Source organism: Plectrocnemia conspersa, unplaced genomic scaffold (assembly GCF_051122295.1).
Source record: "Plectrocnemia conspersa isolate PC_06_02 unplaced genomic scaffold, ASM5112229v1 ptg000008l, whole genome shotgun sequence".
Taxonomy (NCBI): domain Eukaryota; kingdom Metazoa; phylum Arthropoda; class Insecta; order Trichoptera; family Polycentropodidae; genus Plectrocnemia; species Plectrocnemia conspersa.
Window position 1 is genome coordinate 3,354,628 of NW_028277172.1, and position 26,449 is coordinate 3,381,076.

The 26,449-nt window shown below is 30.6% G+C and overlaps 3 protein-coding genes across 10 annotated transcripts in view; 2 read left to right on the top strand and 1 right to left on the bottom strand.

The window, feature by feature from the left end:
• The window catches only part of Pask (PAS domain containing serine/threonine kinase), an 8,794-nt gene extending 3,530 nt beyond the window's left edge, over positions 1 to 5,264 (bottom strand). Inside the window, exons 1-16 of the mRNA XM_088190408.1 lie at positions 5,081 to 5,264; positions 4,787 to 4,871; positions 4,643 to 4,731; positions 4,413 to 4,573; positions 3,603 to 3,754; positions 3,332 to 3,508; positions 3,142 to 3,261; positions 2,890 to 3,076; positions 2,720 to 2,829; positions 2,419 to 2,644; positions 1,609 to 2,358; positions 1,361 to 1,546; positions 716 to 1,299; positions 455 to 654; positions 258 to 391; positions 50 to 187 (exon numbers count right to left, since the gene is read on the bottom strand). Coding sequence (XP_088046534.1) covers positions 50 to 187; positions 258 to 391; positions 455 to 654; positions 716 to 1,299; positions 1,361 to 1,546; positions 1,609 to 2,358; positions 2,419 to 2,644; positions 2,720 to 2,829; positions 2,890 to 3,076; positions 3,142 to 3,261; positions 3,332 to 3,508; positions 3,603 to 3,754; positions 4,413 to 4,573; positions 4,643 to 4,731; positions 4,787 to 4,871; positions 5,081 to 5,208 — 3,427 coding nt within the window. The 5' untranslated portion in view covers positions 5,209 to 5,264. The remainder of the gene's footprint in view (positions 1 to 49; positions 188 to 257; positions 392 to 454; positions 655 to 715; positions 1,300 to 1,360; positions 1,547 to 1,608; positions 2,359 to 2,418; positions 2,645 to 2,719; positions 2,830 to 2,889; positions 3,077 to 3,141; positions 3,262 to 3,331; positions 3,509 to 3,602; positions 3,755 to 4,412; positions 4,574 to 4,642; positions 4,732 to 4,786; positions 4,872 to 5,080) is intronic.
• Positions 5,265 to 8,912: 3,648 nt separating this feature from the next.
• On the top strand, positions 8,913 to 21,512 carry LOC148232720 (uncharacterized). 2 transcript variants are annotated; one of them, XM_088190501.1, is made up of 3 exons: positions 8,913 to 8,997; positions 11,605 to 11,699; positions 21,347 to 21,512. In XM_088190501.1, exons 1-3 carry the CDS (start codon positions 8,950 to 8,952, stop codon positions 21,510 to 21,512), a joined length of 309 nt encoding a protein of 102 aa, XP_088046627.1. In that variant the 5' UTR covers positions 8,913 to 8,949. The 2 variants fall into 2 exon arrangements, with proteins under 2 accessions (XP_088046627.1, XP_088046628.1); XM_088190502.1 differs by lacking the exon at positions 8,913 to 8,997 and adding an exon at positions 9,170 to 9,208.
• The window catches only part of Cda5 (Chitin deacetylase-like 5), a 105,779-nt gene continuing 100,774 nt past the window's right edge, over positions 21,445 to 26,449 (top strand). For all 7 annotated transcript variants that reach the window (XM_088190401.1, XM_088190400.1, XM_088190405.1 and 4 more), the window contains exons 1-2: positions 21,445 to 21,557; positions 21,700 to 21,812. In XM_088190401.1, coding sequence (XP_088046527.1) covers positions 21,752 to 21,812 — 61 coding nt within the window. In that variant the 5' untranslated portion in view covers positions 21,445 to 21,557; positions 21,700 to 21,751. The remainder of the gene's footprint in view (positions 21,558 to 21,699; positions 21,813 to 26,449) is intronic.

A 26,449-nucleotide genomic window follows, 5' to 3' on the forward strand; every position in this document is an offset into this window, starting at 1 on the left:
CTATTTAATACATATTTTCTGATATTAAAAGTTCACAATTCAAACTTACCGCAATTGATTATATCCGAGAAGTTATAATTGCCAATCGGTACGACCTGATTCAACCACGGATTGACCAACAGCTGTGTGATTGTGCAGCGTTCTTCGGGACTTTTGTTCAGCATGGACCGTAACAAGGTTTCCAGTTCTGTAAATAGTAAATAGTTAAATACACTCGCATCGACCTCGCACTCAAAAATCAACGAAAAATATCGCACCAGCCGATATTGTTTTAGGAAAGACGAGTAATGCTCTGATTGTGTCTTCAATGTCCATAAAAGGATTCTCGAAAAATATCAAAATGTAGAGAGTGACGCCCATAGACCACATCTCGAGCTCAGGACCTGCATATCTGAATTAAAATGATCATTAGAAAAAATATATCAAATCTTCTATTATATGTATTGAATATTACTTGTTTCCTGCTAGAACTTCAGGACTGCAATACTCCGTAGTGCCATAAAACGTTGAAAACAATATGTTGTCGTGTCTGAAAGTCGCCGATCCAAAATCGATCAGTTTAACGTGAAATTTATTGTCGATGATTACATTTTCGTCTTTAATGTCTCTGTGTAAAATTGACAGAGAATGTAGATATTCGACTGCCTGAGCGATCTAAAATTTGTACGATCATAATTAGTTACAGTCGGAGCAATAAATAGATGTGAAAGCATACCTGCTTGAATATATAGCAAGCCAGCGGCTCGTCCAATTTGGGCCATCTTTCGATGAACTCAAACAGATCCATTCCCGATCCGTGCTTCTCCATGATCATTTGAAAATATTTCTCGTTTTCGTACAAGTCTAAAACGGTGACAACGTTCGGATGTTTCAAAGACTGTAACAGACTAGCCTCTAATGGTATTTTTCTACCATTATCATCCTTGCCTTCGACCCAAAATTGTTGATTCACTTTCTCTTTCAGTATGAACTTGGCAATCACTAGCAATCGATCCGATTTCCTATAAGCCATTTTGACGCAACCGAAAGCGCCTTTACCGATTTGCTTTAGAGTTACATAGTTCTTGCTGTACTCTCCGGACGTTTGCTCTTCGCCGCATTGACTCAGCAATGATATGGACAATGGTCGACTGACATTGTGACTGCCTTGTTTATGGACAATCGAAATAGAACTGTCCGCCGTCGAGTTAATACTCGAAGCGTTTAAGACGTTACAATCTGGTTCCGTGACTCCGACCCAAACACAAAGAACATCTCCGCCTCCTCTAAGTGTGACTTCCGATACCGTATAAACGACGCCTAAAACATATTATTTCATTGAACATATCTTACATTAGATTTTAATTGATTAAAATTATACCTAATTCAGTGCCGTCTTTATGTAACACATTTCCTTTATACGTCGCATCTTTTTGAAGTTGATGATATAAAGGATGTAGCGGATGAGACGGTGCTCCCGTTATTCTCGACGTAGCTTGTCTGATCGGTTGCGGAGTCGAAGTGTTTATATGACTCCTTATATTTGGTACGTAAGGTTGCCATTCTCCTAAAATTTCATATAACATGTAAAGATTTTTTCAATAGCAGCTAAAATATGTCAAAACTTACTATCGCTGAATTTATTCGGACTATTAGACAACGCATCCGAATACTTAGCATCGTTCTTCATGCTCGATAGAGACTTATCGGACATTACATTCACGTCATTAGCCAATACTTCGCCCATGCACGACACTGGCATTTCATTGATCGGAGTTAAGAAATCGGCGCTAGTTTCATTCGAATCGCACAAATCCAACGACATGTTGCTCCTATCCAAATGCGAGACGATGGACTTCATCGACGTTATTTTATTAATGCCCTTACCGTTGTCCAAGTTTAATTTGAAGTGCAAGGACTCGTTGCATTTTCGTGGCGCTCCGTTCACGCTGTAATCGACAGACTTTCTCGTGGTGAAATACACCGAATCGGATTTCTCCGATGACTTGTTACTCTCGGCATATTTATTAGCAACGTTCAGATTATTCTCTCTGTTATCCGAACCCAAGATGTTCTCCGATCTCGATTTGGATATGCTCATGTTGTAAAAATCGTCGTCCATCGATATGTTGGAAACGTCCGGTATCAACGAACCGTCAGCGTCCATCCTTTGCTCCGTATTGCTGATACTGGACACCATGTCTTGGGTAGGAGTCGGAGTTTGCGTCTTATATATATTGAGGCAGCTCGACGACTTGTCTAGACAGAGGGCGCTCGAAGATTTGTCTCTGGTCACCTGCGAGACTTGAGATTGTCGGCCGCTTTGACTCGCTGACGATTTGTGACTGTTGCCGTCTTCCATGGGATCCGTGTCGGAATCTATAATACTTAAATTAAAATCACATATTTAACGGCAATATATATTTTTGAATACAATACCTGAATTATCATCCGGAACAGGCGATATCGTTATATTCCGACTCCTCGAAGTCGACGTATGAATCAATTTTGATTCGTGGCAGAAATCGGTTATGATGGACGTAATCGGTTTTCCTATGACTTCATTGTACGTTTTACCGAACGTCAGCATTGTGAAATGATGGTTACATCCCGTGACTACACCAGAGTCGTCAACGACTAATAATCCACTCACGTTATGATAAACCTTTTGCCATATAAATACAACTTTTTAAAAATATGATTTTGTATATCACTTAATATTTTAGATAAATTAAAATACCCGAACGGTGATATCCAGCAATCGTTTCGCATCATGAGTTTTAGACTCGATGGTTTCGTGATGCTTGATCCATAAACATAAAGGAAACGTACTACCGTCAAACGTTCGCCCTAAAAATAAAACATATTATAAACAATGTATCATTCGAAAAGTAAAATAAATATATCTACCTGTTGCTTTTTGTTTGGCGATGTGTTTGGATATTTCCGAATTGTCTTTCTTTGGCATGACGATCGACGGAATCAACGTCGATATGTGCAAACCGATCAGATGGTCGATGTGATCGCATTGGAAGATCAACGAGGCGTCTTCTTTATCGCATCCGATAGTCAAACCAGTTTCGATATCGACATACAACTAAAATAAATATAATCGATGAGAAAAGAATTGATTTATACAATGTGTAAGTATTATATACGTACCACAATCTGTTTTATATGTACTGGTTCAGCTACGGCCAAACACGGACCATTCGGTTCTAGCTGTCTTATCCACAAAGATACGACTATTACTTCACCACTACCGGTTAGCATTTCCACTACCTTAAGAAATTATAAAAAAATATTCATACATCTAGATTTGAGTACCGTGTGGATTTTTACGGATAATTACTTTTCCACTCATCAGAATTAGCGTTCCATCGTCTGCGTTTAAGCTGCCTTCTTGAAGAGCAGCAGCCGGTATTCCACTCGGCGGACGAGGTCTTAACAATTGATCCAACTTCAAAGCGCAGAGCTCGGTCGATGAAAAACCGAGTAGCGAACATGCTTGGTTGTTTACAATCAATATCTGAAAGTGTAAGTTATCGATTGACACTAAAATCTATTAATTACTGTAAAACAAAAATTTTGCCACAGAGATAAACTAGTTATTATCTATATACCTGAGATGTTTTATAATCGATTGTAAAGACAGCCTTATTTGGATTGAGGCCTTGCGATGATCTATCCACAGGCAAATTCGGTGCACTCGGTAGGGGCGATTCACTCAGAGACGTCAGTGAAGAATTAAACCTCACTCCGTTCGGTCCGTCGACTGTATTTAATTAATAATAATTACATAATTATTCGTTTAAAGACGTTTTTGAAGAGATGCCTCCTAAGGACTTCCTGATTAAACCTTATGAAATCTGGCTAGCAGCTCATAAATATAAGACTTATCTTAAAATAGCCATTTGACGGCACACCAACTCACTAGAGTTGCCAAGTTTATATAAAAATTTTTTTATGGAAAGATACGGACATGGCCTTCTAATTATAGAAAAGACCTTCGGTACTGTTAGGCAAGATGGATTGATATATATAAGTTATTAAAAGTTAAAGTTCCTCTTTCACTTATCTGCATAATTGATGATTATCTTTTCTAGCCATCTCTCTAGTTTCATTAAAAAACAGTGGCGGTGAACAGGTTAAATTTGTTTATTATAAAAAAGTTTAGAAACTGAAGTTGGATCACTTTTACTAATTATTAATAAAGAGGGTTTTAAAAAGGTTATTGATATACATTATATAATGATTAGGAGAGTTCTCACAGAAAGTTGTATCGCTAAGAATTTCTTCAAATTACTGAAGGGTGTTGTTGACTATTCTCGAAAAATTCCAGTTTTGTGTTCCGGAACATCGTCTTCTGTCGCCTTAATATGCTGGCATTACATATTGATCTATTTAATTTCTTATTAAATAAATAATCATACCTCTAACGTATTCCATGGTCTGCTTTTGTTTGACTCCCGTTACGTCTACATCCATTTTTGATTTGAACGACGTTTTTATCGACGGAAGGCTTTGATTGCAACTGAAACTGTAGTTGCAGCCGATGTCCGTTTCTGATTCATCGTGGATTGCCTTAATAAACCTGCATACATAATAGATAAATATGATTATAAAAACAAGGACGTTTCATATTCGATGCTAGACAGCTTACTTTCGTCTGTGAGGCGAGAGATATTTAGACGGCGAACGAAAGTACTTCCTCTTGAGATGGAACACAGAATCCTCTCCATTTGAACAAGCCTGAAAGTGTCAGTATTAGTATTACGTTTGCGATAATATATTTTCAACGGTTTACCGTTGGCGAGATTTGATCTAGGTTGTCAGGATATCTGTTCTCGATTCTTCTGAGAGGTAGCCTCTTGAGCAGCGTCGACGTGAGGCTGCAAAGTCACACATGTTACGATCAAAACAAGGCCATTTCGAGACTGTTGCTTGTTGACGCCCAGCGCGTCAAGATATGCGCGAAACTTTATTTATGTCTGCGCGAGCGGCGGCATAAAATCAATAACCGCCGCAGGGCGGCAAAACTTGAATTATGTTTATTTTCAGGGCGAAAGGGACGCCGGAGATCGAGGATCGTAAGACTCACCCGGCGGAGCTGCGAGAACGCGGCGGTGAGGGCATAGCGCCTTTGTCTCCGAGGCCCATTTTCAAATTGTTCGTTGTATCAAAATCACAACAAACGTTAGCGGCCTTAACGACAATTTTAATGGCCATGTAAAAACTACGTTCAAAACTTTGTTTTAAATATAAACAATAACTATAACTACAAATTATATTATTGCGATTTTATTTCATATTTGATTTCACGTATGGGGGTAAAAACGAACACACATACATATATTTAAGAGTTGAGTTGAGTCTAAATATTTAACTGTCGAGGGACCATGCTATGCCTTTTTGTTACTGTTTATACATCCGCACGGCGCACAAACGTATTTCCTACTCAGACCCAATATTTTTATACATTTTTTCTATACAAATGATAATATTGAAAATAAAACATACATCCATAAAAAATTAAATAGGCCCCACAATACTTGCATAAAAATATTAAATATACCTATTAGATCGAAAAATAATTGATAAGCGCAGGAATATTCTGCGCTTTGACGTAACTCTTTCGACGACAGGCAAACAAATACTGATGCACGATTAAAACGCCGTTTGATGCATATGTCAGAGCGTGAAGCACCTTGCCCTAGCTCTCTCGATCTGTCACACACACTTATGCATGTTGCTCGCACACATACAAGCGAATCTGTGCCAGAGAAAAAGGGATATCTCACCCATATCTCTCTTGCGAAATTCTTTGACAAAGCGATATAGCATGGATGCGTGAAAGTTGTACACTTTTAGTTCGGGGAGCGTTTCATACATCCAGTGGCGAATCGATAAAATTGGCAGGGTTGGAATTCTTATTTAATAGTATAAAGGACTGTGCAAAAATAACAGTGCATTATGTTAAAACGTTTAAATTTTCAATGTGTACATATATATTTTTTAGCGTAAATTTAGATTGTATATATTCATCAGAGACGTTATTTCGGGAAGGAGGAAGAGAGATAGGTAAGGGCATTTGTCCTCTTTAATTTTACCAAAAAAATGTACGTCTTTTAATGATTCTCGGGTTATTCTTAAAAAAAAATCTAACAAAACGGTCTCGAATCTCTGCCGAAAATATTTTTTTAAATATGTCATTTCAATTAAATCATATTGGAATACATTACCAACGGTAGATATATAGTTTTACCAGTGAAAATATAATTTATCTGCCAGATGTTCGTAAAATTATATGATTTTAATTTTTCTATACGCAGTAATATTATATAAACATTTACATACTTATCATTATTTATTTACATGCAAAGTATAAATGTTATAGTGAATTTGTATTTATCAGTAAAGTTACATTTTCACTAGTGAAGTCCAAGTAAATTTTCACCAGTAGATATACGAAGTTTAATCAAAAAGTAACGAGAATTTTCATTTTTCTTAAAAAATCTTAATATATTCAGCAACATTAGTTTTGTTCCTTTCAAAGTCATTCCCCTCAGATATAAAAAACTTATGCCAGCGCTTTTTCCAATCTTCGAAGCACTTCGGTATGGCATTCAGTTCTTTCAGCGATTCTGTTTTTATCTGTACAATGTTGGCAAAACTTCGTCTTTTCATGGTTCTCTTCAGCTTTGGGAATAGAAAGAAGTCACAGGGGGGTATGCCCGGTGTTGCTTTGGCCAAAAATTCACGAACAAGCAGTGAGGTGTGAACGGGCTCATTATCGTGATGCAACTTTCACGGGTTGTTTTGCCACAATTCTGACAATTTTCATCGGATTGCTTCACGCAAACGACGTGTAACTTCCAAATAGTATTATTTATTGACCGTACGACCATATGGCAGTAACTCATGGTGCACTACGCCATTGAAGTCAAAGAAAACATTGAGAAGAACCTCGTATATTTCTACTAGCGAAAATATAATTGAACTAATGAAATTATAAGCTGCTTTAAAATGTCTGTGAACCTTAATTTGCCAGTTGCAAAACGTCCATTTGCTGTTTAAACATAAACCTAATCTACACGAATTTACCTAACCCAATTTTCATTCGATCAAGTCTTTAAAATTTATCTCTCAGGGATAATATACAGAAGAAGTACAGACTGACATAGCATCTCGCATATTGCTTCATAGTTTGTCTACACTTCGATATTACACTATGTTTCAAAAATATGATCGTTTGGCGCATGTGCATCTCGCCCGCACGCAGACACGCGAACGATCAGGAAAGAGACAGAAAACGAACACCTGCATATACGCACAATGAAGTATGGTAAATAATAATACAATGTTTTTCTTAACTAAATAATAATACATTGTAGCATTTGATGTTTGGATTTTTAAAAACAAAGTAACACGTATTTTATTATAATTATTTAATAAATTTACGCATTTAAGACATGAAAAATGGTAGTTGAAGGCTAAAAACAGCGGCGAAAACAACTGTATGGTAACCACAGAACAAAGAATATAACAGTAGCTAACCGACGTGTGCATATAAGAGCGACGAGGTGCAAAGAGTAAAATATGTAGGTGTATGAGACTATCATCGAGTCGCTTTACATATAAAGGGAGCTATTTTTTAACATTAAAAATATACTATTAAATTTCAGCACAGTCCCTTTTTACATATATTTAAGAAAGTTATTAGAATATATTTTGCAGTTTTAAACAGTAATAAAAAAGGCGTTTTTAGAACCCCAGAGAAATCGATATGGTGTCAAAAATATTTTTTAGGTGTGTTTAACATAAATAAGTTAGTGTGTTATAGCATTTATAAGCTTAAATAAAAAAAGGGTATTCTTAAATATCATCCACTAGTTCAACGAAATCAAATATCATTCGAAGTTAGTGGTTTCTGATCGTGTGCACGTGGTTGCATATACGCTCACTAATAAATTTTAGATTTTGTAGCAACATTGTTTGAAAAAAAGTGTAGGGAATTTTACGCCTTTATTTTGATTATTTGTCACCCCTCTGGGGCAGCGCCCCTGGAAATCATCTGTGCACCCTCTGGCCAGCCCTGTGAACGAATTAACTCAATGAAAGTTTAAAAACCATTTCAGTGGTTATATATGAATGCGAATCGTGGATAATTTTTTATACATTTTAAACCGGGGCAAAGTGAATTAGAGCTTCACTAGTCTAGTATTGGCCATGACCACATAGTAGATAATAATTAAAAAAATAATACGTGCCATCTTACAAATATCAAAGACAAATTTAATACCATATATTTTAATTTTAAATACTACACATTTAATTGTATGCTTATGTATTATTATATTTAAAAAAATCGATACAAACAATTTTTGGCCATAACCTCAATTTAGTTGCGCAAAGCGCCTAATTTTAACAATCACATACATCACACGGTTAATTACACATTGTTATATCTTATTTATTTAATAGATTAATATACGCATAAAAAACGGCTATAACAAATTCGAGGTTACGAGATTTGTTCTCACAGGAAACATAAAAACAACATAAATATGTCCAAATAAGTATATCAAATCACCAAAATTGAATAACTTGTTATCTATATTTCACTTTTTTATTAGAATCGTTTTAATTGTAGATTGTTAGAACGTATTATTAAATAAAATTAAACGTGTCCGTTTTAAAGTTTCGTGATATTTAAGGTTGACTTCTTTTTTTCTGTTATGAAACTATAATAGATTGCCAGTTGTTATTAAAAATATAACACAATAAAATTCACGGTCTATCGGACGTCGTAATAAAAACGAAATCGACTCTCGAGTGTTTCAGCGTTGTATTAAAATATTTTACAAAATTATGTAAATGCGCATTTTTTACGGTTGTTGTCTATGGTTTCGCGATTATTGTCGCCTTTCGATCGACTTTGGGCCAAAATTTTGACGTAACCGAAAACGGATGTCGATCGCGACGAGGAAGTGGTCAAGATCGCGTCTAATTGGCATGGTGATTTTTATTCGAGATTTTCGAGTAATTAGTGTGACGTTGCTATTTTCAACGGTCGAAGTTGCGCAACCCCTGCAAATATTAGTTAGTTTTCCTTTCGTTTTGGCGACCTCCGGATTTTTGAGATTAATTGCGTGAATTTGTTACAGTTTTCGGTCATTAAATTCGTTGACCTTTTTTGCCGCCGGGTCCACGGGGCAAGGTGACTCTGGTAATTTTATTTTTAATTCACGATTAATACTATTTTTTTGCGGTTGATCACGATTTTATCTTAATGCTCTTATATTTTAGATTTTTATGATATGTACAGGACGGATGCAAAAAAATAATGTATTTTTTATTTCTAATACTGTATTTAACAGTTGCTTGTGTATCTGGTAGCATAGATCCTTAACATATTATTATTCAAAATTCTCTTAATTTGATACAATTACAGCGTAGCGTCTATTTAATGAAGCATTTTTAAAGCAGTTAAGGAGTGGTGCCGAAAATCCATCGATACTCTATTTTTTAGCTGAGGGATATAGAGATTTGCGATCGCTGATAAAAATAATTTTGAAATATCATATTTTAACACAACGAAATGTATAAATGAACTCTGTGTGAAAAATGGAACGACTAGACCCTATTAAATATTAATTTTTGGCTAAGGTCTTCTAACTTTCATTTAAGATTGATTTTGCTCAGAGAGATAAAGGCATTTAAATTAGCAAGTTCACTTAGTTATTATTCGATTGTAATGCAAAACTCTTTTCATCTTTTTTTACAATAAAATGGTAAAATTCCGTAGACAGCTTTATATTTTTTGCGAATTATAAAATATTCATAATATTTTATTATTATTACATAAAATATAATATGATTAAAATAAGTAATTAAAAATAAATGGCAAATAAAAACAATGAGGTACTAACGTCGCTTGCTTTACCATGGTTGAGTTAACTATTATTGTCACAAAATAATGATATTTAAACGCCTATTTTAAATATACCAAACGCTTTTGTGAAATCAAAGTTAGTTTCAATTAAATGTGACTACAATTATCAAAGATCTTATTAGTTACTATAAAATAATACGTTCTATATATTAGATTCTCATATGAATTTGAAAATGGTTAACTTTCAATCATCGTTTGATAAACTGCTGTTGATATTTAATTCGACTAAAGTTTTTATGCACATTCTGCACATACTTACAACAGGGTCACATTTGGATTTTATCATTTTTGTTTAGCAAACATAAATACAATTTATGGATCCACAAAATAACATGTTTTTTATGGTAATTTTTGGTATAGTTAATTCACGTTTTTTAATGCATTATGTATTTAAAGTAGAATATTTACGAACGTGATAAAAATTCCAGTATTATCAGAAATTATTATAAATATAATATTTACCTCTCAAATATAATTAAGAGATTGATTATTTGAACTTTTAAGTATACTTCTTTAAAAAAACATATGTAATAAAATATTTACTTATGAAAATCATTATCAATCTTATTCTTTATTAGTATTTATAAAATTAATGTTTTAATTATAAATATATTGCTTCATAAATTAAAAATCTAATTAATTTGCGTCATGTTTAATTGTGTTTTTGTATTCAAGGGTATCAATTAGGCTTAATTAAGCATTTATTGTCATTCAAAGAATCTTTTCCGGTTAAATTAGCTATTGTATGCAATATAAAGTAATGCAAAATCGGAAAATTAACGATGCATTGTTATCTTTCTGTAATAAAATTTGTTAATTTTCGTTACTCTTTCTTTCATAAGTGAATATAAAATTTCATACGTTACCATTTCGCAAATATCATATATCTTTATTTGCGAGAGCTTCTTGAATTCACACGATCTACATTTGCAAAAAACTTTCATATATCATAATTTATTTAGGTAATGAAATTATGACATTTGAAAATAAATAAAAATGTAATAAATATAAATAATATTTAGCTATTTTACTGATTTTTTTTGATTTGACGATATATTATAATTTTTATAGCATCTTAATGATTCATTAAAAAGCTGTATTTTAGGTTCTTAATTACAATAGTGAATTATTTATTAGATACAATTAAGAAAAAATAAGATTATCTCAATAAAAATGCTATTTTTAGCTTAAAACTTATTATTAGTACCTGTAATTTTTCTTATTATTTATGACACTAAATAGGTATAAAATTTTATTACAGAAAAAATTGATTTGAAGTTAGTAAGTAAATTTATATAAAATATAAAGCTTTATATTAAAATTTTATGGCAAGGTATTGAATTCAACAAAAAAAGATTGCTTCAGAAAAATTTGGTTTTTAGTTGTTTTGTGTTAAAATGAGAGATATATAATTAAATATATGTATATATACATATGTATATTATATAAAAAAAAATCGTTGAGAAGAAACACACGATGTAAATGAATTTAATCAATGCCATAATAAAATACACTGATATTTTATAATGAAATGCAGAAATGCAATTTTCACACATTTTTTTTCACACAGTTTTAAGCAACTTAATATCACAAAGATGAGCCAAACTGATAAAGTCTGAATCGTATACCTGTTCTTTTAGAAGCATTGATTTCATTTTTTTGCCCTACAGGATCAAAACCTCGTCGGTGAGATGAAAGCCGTCCTTAAAGCCGAAATACAACTATCGAAACCAGTATATAAAGTTCAAGAATTCGTTAATACCAAGTAAGTGACCCTTGAGTTAAGAACACAAATGTCGTTGTTTACGGCCCATAGTGACCTAAAACGTTCTATATGTCGTTATCGGTAGAAAATCGACCCAGTTAAACGATTATGTACATAACAGACATAAAATATGTATCAATGGAAGGTGTTAAAATGAAGGCGGTTCTGTTACGTTACTGACATTGCGCAATTCGCACTAGTTATTGAGTGTGTATAGAAAAACAAGCTATATGTAAATAAATTAATTTAATCATTGTATCAAAAATATTTTTTAAATATTGGGTATATCATAATATATACAATTTATTTTGTTAACCTTTAAAAGAACAATGTGAATTTTCGTGGGCGTTACTGCTCAATGCATTGCGTTTTTAAAGGGTTATTAACGATAAATTGTAAACAATACATTGTAAATTAACTTAATGATACAGAAGGATATTTTTTTTTCTTAACGTTAATTTTCAATGTCTTATAGTGAAAGGAATTTTTAATACCGGAACGATATGACTGCGCAAAATATGGTATTTATTGTATGTATGGATGTCTTTATATAATAATAAATGTCAAATTTATTACACAGTTACACGATTTTAATGTCACGATAATTTTAGCATAAAGTTAATATGCGATTTAATAGCTAAAGCTTTTAAAGCTTTTGAAATTAATTAGTATTTTTTTACGAATAATAAATATAAGAGTACAATGTTTATTATGCAACAACTATGTTACATAAATATATTATTAAAGAATAATTGAGGGTAATAAACTTTAACATTGAACGTTTGAATGCACTATAAAAAATTAAATAAAAATAAATGCGGAAATCCGTATATATTGAACTCTTTAAGAAACCTTGTTTTGTTCTTATTATTTTTATCTACGTTGTTATGTAGACAAATATAATAAGTATGTAATGCCAAAGGTGCGTCGATTTAAATCACATTTATATATGTAGGTGTGGAATATATTTATTTAGCGAACGCGAAATATACCTATACACAATTACATGTTATTTTATATATATATATATTATTATTGATCACAACATCTATCCATCAGATAAGGAAAATCTAAGAAAACCTCATCTGTGATGGTCAAATGGAATGATCATAATATAAAAATCACTAATTCCAATCTCACAGGCACGTTAGAAATTGATAACCACTAGGGTAAATACGATATTCATACACAGGTTTTTCAGGTATTAGTCACTAACTTCTCTCTCATGCTGGTAAACAGCTGGAAATATATATTTTTAATTAATGTTTAATGAAACTATTATTAACGTGGGGGTTATTTTAGACGTCAGTCTAATAAATTATTATCTAACAATGTCACAATATAATTAATCATTTATTAATAGTTAATAATAAAAACAACTAATTACTTAGCATATAATAAAATTACAGATCATTTATTAAAATTAATTAAAAAATCATATAAATAAAATTTTAAGCCTTTCTCAATAAAAGAGTGAATGAGAAATATTCTGTATAATCCCTTACCGTTCTCCATAACAAAATTTACGGTGTGTTTGACCAAAGTTTACACAAAAAACGAGACCGTATTGTCAGTGTATGTACAAAATGGTTTTCTAGGGACGTTATTGCAGTATTTATAATATGTTTTACACAAATTTTGAGAAGCATTGAACTTGCTGTACAAAGTGCATGGCCTTTAAAAAATGATGAACGTGAAAGTCCTGGAAGGTTTTGGAGATTCATCAACTTTTTTTCCAATATTTAGCACGTAAATTATATTATTCATAGTAATAAAAATATAAAGAAACTTGCATAATTGTAAAACGTTTATTTAAATATATTAGTAGGTACATTATCACACATTATTCGCAAAATAACTTTTTAAAAAGCACATACAATCCAAAGTGGAATCGGGCATCATTGTTATTTTTGTTGTTAAAAATATTCAGTGTAAAAATGTCTGTGGAAAGTCCCCATACATTTTTGCAATATGCCGATTTCAATGGGATGCGGTTTTTAATTATCTGATTATTAATGTAGTACTTGGATTATCGTGTGTTTAGTGGTTTATTCGTATAAGTCGGGTGATTGCTAGTAATCTGTGATGTGACTGAGTGTTGCATATTGTTCTTTTGAACCGAAGATTGCGTCAATCTAGAGAGGTCTAACTCCATCTCCAAAATCATCCCCTTTGTTAAAGCTGGTTTCAAGAAATCAAGTTGGCGATTGTCCGATAATTACAAAGGATGCTTTAAACAATGTTTATTCTATGCGAGGCAACTAGTGCTTTTAATTAAACCCTTTGGCTGCTGAACAACGATATATCGGTTTTTGCGATAACATCAAATAAATTGATTCTTGGTTAGTGTGTCGATGGCATAAAACATTTTTTTGTATGTTTGATTTGATTGTTGTATAGCATGGAGCGATGTATATGTGATTTAAAAAAACAGTGTAGCATCCAAAGAGTTAGTATTCTGCTGATTTCTAATGTTTTGTTAAGCCAAACCATTGTCGCTTTTATGATTTCTAAATGCCATTGTTGAAACACCCAAATAATCATATTTGGAAAATGTTCATGCTTTTGATTATCATCCAATCATCGTACAGAACAATAAAAATACCCTAACATCAGACCATTCACATTCGTAGATTTATATTTTGGCTACTACTATGTGGGGTCTTTACTGGTATTACTGAGAAAAAAACAGTCAATAGCGTTATTATCAGTATTGTCATTTTTATTTTATTAATTGCTAAAGAAAGACCAAAAGTCCATTTATTCAAAGTCGAACTGAAAGCTTGATTGCTAAGTTTATGTTGTAATATATTGTTGAATGTTGATACATGCTTGCAAATTTTGCGAAAAATCAGAGCATTTTCTATGAAAATTTTGAATAAAGATGTAACTATTGTCGTCTTTTATATTTTTTTTTTGAGAAATATGATAAACAAGCAAGGCAAATTTTGACTCAGTTTGTCAAAATGTATGACTGTCTATTTGTTAATGCATATTTCGCGTTTCAAAGTATAAGAAGCTTTTAAACAATCTTCCTTACATTCAGGCACTTCTAAAAATACTTTATACGCTGATCATTTATTGTGTTGTATACAAGTACAATTATAGGACTGTGTATAAGAACCTTTCTGTCCCATTTATTTTCTCATTTTTATCTGAAAAAATATTTTTGAAAAGACGGACTTAATATTTTTTTAGAACAATAAGTCTAACAAATCATCGCCTTTGATCGACCACTTCTAAATACTTTATTTTATTTTTCAATGATATTTATATTTAAGTTTTATGATACAACAATTTTATTATCATACCTTAAATTCGATTAGATGAGGTTTAAACAAATTGGGTTATTTTGATTACCTGTAGAAATACTCTTCTCATTGATTACTGATCTAATTAAAAATATTCTCTTCTGCGCAATTTAATAAACAGGTATCAATCTTCAAGGCCGTGCAGATGCTTAATTTATACGTTTGGTTGAACTTATCATAATTATCCGTAATTGGTTCCTGCTCGATATAAGTGGCACTGGTGCATTTTCTCGGTGCTCTTTCGCATTTTACCATGTATTATAATAAAAGCCTTCGATATTGTATTTCACCATAAACAACCGCCAATTAGTCGTCTTTTATATTTTTTTTTTGAGAAATATGATAAACAAGCAAGGCAAATTTTGACTCAGTTTGTCAAAATGTATGACTGTCTATTTGTTAATGCATATTTCGCGTTTCAAAGTATAAGAAGCTTTTAAACAATCTTCCTTACATTCAGGCACTTCTAAAAATACTTTATACGCTGATCATTTATTGTGTTGTATACAAGTACAATTATAGGACTGTGTATAAGAACCTTTCTGTCCCATTTATTTTCTCATTTTTATCTGAAAAAATATTTTTGAAAAGACGGACTTAATATTTTTTTAGAACAATAAGTCTAACAAATCATCGCCTTTGATCGACCACTTCTAAATACTTTATTTTATTTTTCAATGATATTTATATTTAAGTTTTATGATACAACAATTTTATTATCATACCTTAAATTCGATTAGATGAGGTTTAAACAAATTGGGTTATTTTGATTACCTGTAGAAATACTCTTCTCATTGATTACTGATCTAATTAAAAATATTCTCTTCTGCGCAATTTAATAAACAGGTATCAATCTTCAAGGCCGTGCAGATGCTTAATTTATACGTTTGGTTGAACTTATCATAATTATCCGTAATTGGTTCCTGCTCGATATAAGTGGCACTGGTGCATTTTCTCGGTGCTCTTTCGCATTTTACCATGTATTATAATAAAAGCCTTCGATATTGTATTTCACCATAAACAACCGCCAATTAATGGAATTCGAAAATAGCGTCCTCACCATTCTTCTGAGACCCTCACGCGATTCCGAGGCTTTCGTTATCGCGATTTTCGTCATCAAAAAACGAACGTTCAATATTGAAAAATAATACATGGCGAAAAAAATTCGCCTCTTGCAGCGGTGAAACCACATTTCCTGCGATCGAGTTTTGTGCAACGCCGCTCTAAATAAGAGCCTTGCAAGAAACGTTCGATTTAGAAAGTACAACCGACGAACGAACAGAGCCGGAATCGAGGCGGGCGAATTCCGCAATATTGGCATGGGCGCGGTCGAGTGGGACCTTAAAATTGTGACCTTGTTGTGTCAAAACAACGAAAACAAGAAAAAATAGAGTAGTTACATTTAGGGGTCAAAGTTGACCACGAACTGTTGCAACTGCCATAGCTTTGTTTTGGTCAATTTGACCCCAGATAAATAATATTATTAATGAGAGATACTCTGAAAATAAAGATACACATATTTTTTCTCGATTTGCAACACAATCGTTTCCGTTAAGATACGCGTGATGTGTCAGATTATATCATATTTCAATCGCAGTACTCTTATGCTCACAGTATATGTTTGATAAGTGTATATAATGCGAAATAAATGATACTCCCAAGTTTATAAACCGATAACGTTTTTGATAAATATAAAAAAAAAACTGTATTTTTAATTAAATTTAATTAAAAAGAAATAGTGTTATATTATATTATGCAATGTCAATAATAAAATTAAACTTGAGAGTAAAATATTTTATTAATTAAAATATGAATGAGAAATATACTGTAAAATATACCCTTACCGTTCTCCATGAGAAAATTTACAGTGTGTTTGACCAAAGTTTACGTAGAAAATCATTGTCAGTGTATGTACAAAATGATTTTCTAGGTACGTTATTGCAATACTTATAACATGTTTTACACACATTTTGGGAAGCATCGAAGAGCCCACTCGCTGTAGCAAAGTGAGCATTGCCTTTAAAAAATAACGATTTCATGTCCCTGGAAGGTTTTGAAGCTTCGTCAGCTTTAAGTGTTGTTGTAAGTGTTAGGTTATATTTTTTCTGATATATATACATATATTAAAGTTTTTTTAATACTAAAAATTATTTAAATGACTTAAACAAATTATGCGAATGAGTCACTTTGCCTATCCCATATTTATGCTAATAAATTTGATTATGTTATAAAAAATCGAATAATGTTATTATACATAAATATGGTAATAGTGTCAATAATAACCGTAATTTTAATGCTATTTAAGAATTAGAAGTACTCATTTTTTAAATCGAACCAGGTTATAAAAATAACGATTAGGATATATTTATGATGTTTTCAAGTTCCACATAATAAATTATGGCAATAAAATTAAATTAAAAAAATTGATATAAATTACAGTAATTAAATTAAAATATTAGTTAGATTAAACGTTAAAACTAGACACAAGTTGACCATGCTCGTGTATTAAGCAGGAAATAATTATTTACAGAGATGCTAGGCGAAATGAAATCGAGAGTATCAAGGAATTTTTTTTAACAGGATGTTAATCTTACTTTCAGAAATCAATGTCGGATTATATTAGAAGGTATATTGCATAAAATGAGTAAGAAGGCATAAATTATTATTGTTTTAAAAGTGCACTTTAAGGGTTAAACCAATTGTTTCACAGTAGGTGGTAAATTTGTTTGGTATTTCGAAAAAATAATACCGCATATAATTAATCGATATATTTAATGGAGACTGTGTGTTAAGGTCGTATTTTTTTGTAAAACATAGCACGTTTGATATGATTGAAAAATTGTTCAACACCATATTAATTATGCCGACGGGCAAAAGGTTAAGTATCAATAATTGCCGAAGTTTATTACATGAGCTCTTGTGGTGTGGTATTTGTGTTATGGATAACCTTATCTATCAATCTAATTTAAATGGAGCTTGTATTGTGTGTATGTTGTTGGTGAAAATTAGGTTACAACCTTAATATCAATAAACGTTAATGGTAAATAATATTTATATTTTTTTTAATTTATAACTTTCACTAAGATTTTAGAAACAATAATATTTTAACAGTGGTATAAAATTACATTATTTGGAATTTAAAAAATATTCAGACTAGTAATTTTATACATAAATAGCTTTTTTTCTACTTTAAAACTCCTTGATGCACTTAACAGTTTTAAAACTACTATATATTTGATTAAGCTAGCAGAAATTACCGTTATAAACAATATAAACTATTGTTATTGTGTTTTATAAAAGCATAATTGATAAAAACATGAGTGCAACTCTACATCTTAGTGACTAAAAAATTGTTTTACTGTATAATAAAATATAATTTTTTCGCTACTTTGACCTAATATTTTTGTAAAAAAAAACAGAGAACCGTAGAATATACAATAAAATTAACCACAAACATTTATTATGTCTTTTAATTTTCTAAAATTTAATGACAGAAAAACGCAAATATTCGTGAAAAATACTACAATATTATACAAACAAAATGTTTAAATGTATGTAAATCAATTAAAAGTATTGAGGTGATTTTTAAGCAATTAAAAAAGCAAAGATCTTAATTTTAACTTATAAAAATAATGTACAAATACAATAACATATTTCGTTGATGAAAAATACAACTGAAAAAGTTGATCAAATGTTAAAAAAATCCGGGCCGGTATAGCACATAATAATTTAAAATTAATGATATAGATATCAAGGATTTCCAGACTTGCAGACTGATGGTTAATACTTACATTGTAGGTATTCATTATGTCTGATTGACTTACTCAGTTGGTACAGATTTTATCCCGCTGTAACGCATTGGGCTTACGCCTGTCAGGTTACAAGAAGATACTGTATTGCTATGTGACACTGATTATTGCGCTAATAATAAATTTCTCACAACGAAAATTCTTAAATATATTGAAAAAAAATCTGTTTTTATCACATATATTAATATAATTTTAATTTTAAAACATCATGTTTTAAGAATATACTACAATTAAATTAATAATTTACATTGGTATGATATACTTACATTTTTTATTTTACACAATTTTATACTTAAAAATAGAGAACAATATAAAGCAGTTTGAATTAAAAGTAAAATATATTTTAAAATTAAGCAATCATTTATATTCAGAATTTTCGTGTACGCAATTTTGATTTGATAAATAATCCGATCACTGTGTCAATTTTTGAAATATGTCGGTCGGTATTATCATATTTTTTGCACACAACATTCAGTTGCTTTTAAAACCATTGGCTTGATTTAATCGGTTTTTATATTTTACGATTTTAATATTTCTTATAAATATAAAAAAAGTTGCTAATTAACCAAAATTCAGGCACATGAAATAAACCAGATGTAAAATACGCATATAATTACAAGGTTTGTGCCAGACGTACGCATTTTAGTCGTGCATATGCGTACGTGTGCGTATGTGAGTCTATATTCGCATGTTTGTAAGGCACCGAAAAATTAATTAATTTATTTGTATCTTATTATTTATAATACGTTGAAAAGAGTTTGTTTTTAGTATTATTAAGATTATATAGATCTTTATCATCATAAATTTATCGTTTTTAAATAGTAAAAAAATATATGTTTATTTTAATGAACATTTAAAAATATTTTTCTCTAGATATTAAAGACGATAAAATAGTCCCCGTGTTACAGCAGCAAAGATCGAAATTAAGAAATTAATAAATTAGATGAGACGATATTATAAAGATTAAAAAATAGGGCAGTAAAAATAGATTGAAATGGTTTGATATTTGATAAATATTTAATATTAATTATTTTCTATCTTATATATTGCATAAGTTATAAAATAATAATCTATCAAAGTATTTTAGTATCAGGTTGTTGCATAAGTGCGTTTTTAAAGGTGCGGGTTTAATGAGTAAATATTTAAAACGATTAATACTTTTCTTAAATTATATATTCCTTACCTTTTTCTACAATTATGCTCCTTATGTTAATATTTTTTGTTATAACTGATTGGAAAAATAATATTTTTGGAAAAATAAATTCTTCAATGCTATTTTTTATATTTGTTTCTGAAACATATTTTTTTCCATCTAAACACTGTTGCAAGGATATAAATAGATGATAGTCATTTGGAGCAATGTCTAAAGAATAAGATGGGCGAGATAGGAGTACCCAAGAAAATCCATTGATTTTTTTTATCTTCTTCTTGGATACATGAGGTGTAAAAGTACTCTTATTTAATTTATAAGAAAAGGTATTTTTTATGGTCTGAGTCGCTAATAAGCGAATTATCTAAGCACACTATGTGTTTGTTGTAATAATATTTTATCACACCAAATGCATAACATTATCTAATTGGGGTGTAATCCTGCACTCGGACACTGCCTTTTACGTCATTTGTTTCAGCAAAGGATCGACTTCTCGTCTTCAGTTTTCGACTGAAATTAATTGTCTGAGGTTTTTCTCACACGTTAACCTCAAAAATTAACGCTATCACCAACTTGTTAAATGTCTGTGAGCTGATGTAGATGACACGTTGAGCTTTTGTGCTTCTGTATCGTAAATATTGGACCCGCTAAAGCAGCACTGCACAGTACAGCACTTAAAATGGCAGCACTAATATCCTCACTAACAACCCTGTACTAAATTTTTATGTCAGTCAGAATGTCAGTATTGCCTATTTCATTATGACAGATTTTATACTGGTAAAGCAAAATTTAACTTAACTGAGATTATTTTATAAAAATAATTCCGTTACTATATAGAATCATTGATACGACTACTTTTAACAAACACCAAAATAATAGTGAAATTATCGTTAATTTATAAAAAGACTTATGGAACAACTAAATATCCAATAAAAATAAATATATGATTTAATAATGGTAATATAGTTCAATTATTCATTATCATTCGAGGGTGTGAATTAATATATAATAATATTTCTAGGAATAGCCGCAGAAAAAAAATAAAGACTTTATTTAATGGACTAAAGAAACACTTTTGTATCTTAAGACCAAATTATTATATACTATTTTTATATTATATTTAAATTTTTTGATATTTTGTTTGTTACATTAAATAATTAGCTATTAGTTCAATAAATGAATAAGATAATATAAATTTAAAATAGCTCTTATTAAAAAATATAATTCAGTTGTTCAGTTTTATTTTCATACGTTTTCATTTTCTACCATTTATTGTAAAATTTGGCATTAATGAAATATTTGAATGCCAGTGATTTTTTCATACTAACGCAAAAGCTCTCAAAAGCTTCCGCCTCTCAAGAGCCTCGTATCTTTCAGCTTGGGACGACCTTCGCACAGACGCCGAACGCACTTGACGCCTTCTCCCACCATGGAAAACCAAAAGAACTCGAGCCACCGCACCAAAAGAGAATTTCACTCGTCAGACGGCAGCCGCCGGGGCAGCCGACTATCGAGGACGCGTCCAATAATCCAAATCCAATAATCCAAAAAACGCCGAACGACCGAACGTGACAGGCCACCGACATCGGTACAAACGCCGCGAAAATAGTCTCAAATGACCAATCAATTATTAAAATAATTGATCTGTCACTTGAGACATTTGTAACAAGTGTAGTGAATCGATCGTGTTGTGTTGGTAGAATATTCAGTGATTCATTGTGGCTTTTCAGGAATTGTAGTTATTGTTGAATACATAAAAATCGAACTAATAAGACCGTGAAGATGGGGTGGAACCAGCAGCGCGTGCCAGCGCTGATCGTAGCAGTTTTGATGGTTTATACAGGTATTTATTATTATCTATTTTTTATTGCTAGCACTTGTAAATCAAAGACTTATAAAGATAAAGATTTTGATCTAAAATTTAAAATAATATTTTCTATTCTAGATTAAAGCTCAATTATCTTTTCAAGTATATGATTTGATTCTTGATTACAATATAAAACATTAATTATTTAATCGAGTAAATTGCTTAAAAAATAATAGATAGTAGTTATAGTTCATACAGTCGATCACCTTGAATTAGGTTTGCCTATATTTTCTTATAGCTCGGTAATTCGATGTTAATTGATGATGTCGCGTTTGAGCTTAATTAAAAATATCTACTAGTATATAACACGTTAAGCTATTATGCTAAATATGTTAATTTATAATTTAATCTACATAAGTTTACATGAATTATAAAATACATAATTCAAATCTTTCATAAACGCTTAAGTTTATATTTTCTACAGTCTATTCTCAATATAGAAAGCAATCGGGAAAAAAATACTATAAGCAATTTCTTAGAACGACGCAAAATATTTATAAAAGGAGATGACACAGCTGTAAAGAATATTTTTAATTGCAAACTATTTATTAAGCAATTAGCGAAATATTCCTAACAGCGATGTTGTTGTGAAATTAATAATTAAATATGACCTTTACTGCATTGCTGTCATCTTTATGGTGTACTAAGAAATTAAATTTTAATTTTCTTTGATCTGTTAAAAACATAATTATTATTTTAAATATCATTTATTGTACCGCTGGGGTTCACGATATACTGTCCCATTTTTCACTCATGTGATATATAGCATCGCGACGTGAAATCGACGTTCTATAGAAGAACCAGTTGTTGAGTTGAGCGCCGAGAGAATCCCTCGGTTTCTTAACACTTTCTAGCCGACACACAGAAATCCAGCGTTCCGAGAGAAAATTATTCGAAATTATCCGGTCGATATGAAAATAGAAATAAATGTTTTTGGGGCGGCCGTATTGGCAATTAGCGATTGTTTATGCTTGAAAAACCGCGGACGGACGCGAAAAAGCTGCCCGTGTAAGCGAATTTGAGATAAAAAATTAAGAATATGCATAACGTGCCATTTTATGTGAGAAAAATGAACGAGAAATGCAATCTTAGAGTTCCGGTAAGGAAAACCGCAAAAGATATCAACGCGCGGGGTAGCGCGAAACTTTTTTAAAAAATGCAGATTTTATTTAAAAATTCGTTTTAATATATATTTTAAATTAGACTATGCTTAAAAGCTTTAAATGCATTCTAATAAATTTATTATAAATATATTATCATTTAAAAATTACATTTTTATGTATATTATTTAAAAAAAAGTAGAAGCATCTAGTCGTAATTTTAACATTAAAAAACAGTTACTTAAATTATGTAAATTTTAATTATATCTTCATAATTAAAATTATTTGCTCTTTTACTTTCATTGTTAAGTATTCTACATTCTATAAAATAATAAATTTGAATTCGCAAATGTAGAAATTAAAAATGACTAAGTTATAATTATATATATATAAATCAGTTACATACATATCATATATCAAGGTATTGGAAGTAGAGTTTGAATATTAATTAGTATGTTATTTACATATACCTATATAATTATTTTATCAAAAATAATCATTTTATATTAAAAAATACTTTATAGTAATTTTATACAAATATTAGGCACATTTTTTTGAATATTGCAAATATTGAAAAACGAAAATACACAGTGTTCTTCTTAGTAAAACATATTTTTTAATAACAATGCATTTTTTTAATGTAGTATTAGCTTACAAGACCTTTAAAAAGTTGGTTTCCAAATTTATTTACGTAGCTTGTAACAGTTTTTATTTTGCAAGTAGTTTTTAAATAGCGATTTTTTCTCTCAAAATATTGTGAATACTTGTTATACAATTTAAAAGTTATTTGTAAAAGCTTTTATTGTATATAAGAAATGTTTTTTTATGTATAATATTATTGTATATTAATAGTATTTCTTTTAAAGTCTAAATATTTTTATTTAAATTTGGATATTAGGTAATATAATAATTAATATCTAAATATTTTTGCTATCAACTTTTTGATTTTTTCTATAATTTATTATTGTTGATTGCATGACTTTAAATTTAATCAAATATTTTGGACCTTTTAGCAGTTGATTTTTACCTTTAAGCTAAGCACTTAAATTTGTTTTTATTTAATTAAATATGTATATATATATACATATATGTGAAAAAAGTACTTAAAAAAAAACAGTCATTTCGAAATTTATGCATAATTTTGCTGTATAGTCTTAGCAAAAATAGTGTTTTCTAATAAAAAAATAATACTTACAAATATTCATGAAAATTACTATAACAAAAATATAAGAGTCTGTGATTTAAATTTTAATAAATTCAAAATGTACTATAAGATTAGATTATAATACATACATTATTTTATTTTATACTTAAAATAATCTAGAGCCTAAAAATTCGGCTTTAAATATGTTATAGTATTATATTATTTTTAACGTGCTATTAATTTTATTTTTAAATTTTGGCAAAGTTAATGTTTTTATGTAAAATTTTGCATATTTCTTCATTCTTGTGTCAAATATTTTGTAATAGATAACGATGATTATTTGCTCCATTTATTCAATTTAAATATATATTATTTATTCTAGCAATTAAACTAAACGCTTGCTTATGATCAAGACTATGTAGATTAATAGTGGTTATAATTTAAGCATTGACCTTGCTAATATCATAAACCTAATAAATATAATAAAAGCGTACAAAATTATGTATGCAAAAAAATTCAGAGAAAGTTGAGTTCGGTTGTGATTTTTAAATACTATACGCACAGATATCTAGAAGATTCGAATATAGCATAATAATACGTAGTCTATTTTTCCTGTGAATGGTTAAAGCATATTAACCATATCATAGTGTCGTATAGTTTTTTGCTAATTTATGCGTAAATGCAACGGCAAAGTAGACGCGATTTACGCGATCGAGTCGCGTAATAAATTTAATTGATCGCCGTGTGCTAAGTGCATGGTATTCGAGTGAAAGGAAATTTTAAGAAGGCAAATCCTTGAATTACTTGTCCGACAACGAGGTCGTATAACCGTGGAAATATATATAAAAAAATGAATTAAATGCGTGCTATTCGATTTTGCTATTAGAAAAAAAATTTGCTGAAAAAGTTTTTTTAAAGCTGATTTACAATATAGCAGTGTAATAAAACTGACTATTGGATCATTTTGTAAGTGTTAAAATATTATTTTTTCATTTAATAATGATTTCATAGTTTTATTGTATTTTAAAAGAGGCTCAGTTTTATTTAATTCATCTTTATCATGAATTATTTATACAAGGAACTGATTTATTACATTAGTGACAATCAAATTTGCATTAAGTATATAAAAACATTTATTTTACTCATCTAAATCAAGCGAAAAATAATTAATACTTGCAACTATTGAATTATTGATTAACCTGTAAAAGATATCGACGCATGGTGTGAAATGAAACCTGAGTGAACGAAAGTGAAATTGTTTCACTGCGTTTATTCCATTAAATATCACTTATTAGTATATCCAATATTGAATGTTGAAATTAACCAATAAACTTCACTGTTAATGGAAATCTACAATCATCACAATAATTACTTGTGTTACGTTTATTAAAAAAACGTTAACGCATGTTCTTGGATACAAGATGAAAAAAAGTTGCGTTAATTTATGAAATCGCTCTTTTTCTGTGAATTTTACACCGTGTTTGGTGTTGTTTTCAATCGACGGTTATTGTTGCGGTAAAAGTGGTAATTTCGTTTTTTCTTCCGAAAAATTTCACTATCGCTCGTACGGCGAAAAAATCGCATAATCAAAAAAGTACGCGTAAAAAAATTTACAATCCATTTTTTCTGCGTTCGCTTCCATGTCACGCGATCTGAACGGATGACGGTGTATTTTATTTTTGTAGTACATTTTCAATGCACAAAGATGGTACATATACACATATTTTGAAACTAACAATAATGGCGAGTCTCGTGAAAATAATTTCGACATTGGCACTATTCTCAATGGGCACTAGGAAGCCATGCGCAATAATAACCGTTATTGTATTATTTTCGTTATTGTTTCAACATCAATCATTTTTTTCATTAATGTACTATAACAAACATTGTAAGAGTTTCGCAAAAACGACGTTTCTAAATTGTTTTCCATAAAAAATAATTTATCAAACGTTTTGATTGACGCTTAGCGCAATCTTAACTATGTTTAACCCTTGGCATTATAGCATCGCATTCGACCCTTTGAACTTTAACATCTCCTATACTCATTGCGTATATACTCGAAGTATACGTTGATTATCCAATAATCCTCAGTATCCACGCAAAAATGTTGCAAGATCGATTCAAATACGTTTCAATGCCGCTAGCTGAGCTTTTTTCGGTTCAAGTAAAAGCGAAAGTGATTAAAAACTCGGAAGTTGTAAAAAAGTTCAACGTCAATCATTGAATAATTTCTCAATAGCACTACTGTAGACCAAAAACGGCGACAAATGGTAATTTTGCAACGTGTATTAAGATCAAGACTCACCGGCGGCGATTGAAGCAGCTGATCGGTTTCACTGTGCTCGATTCCACCTGTTACTCGTGTGTTT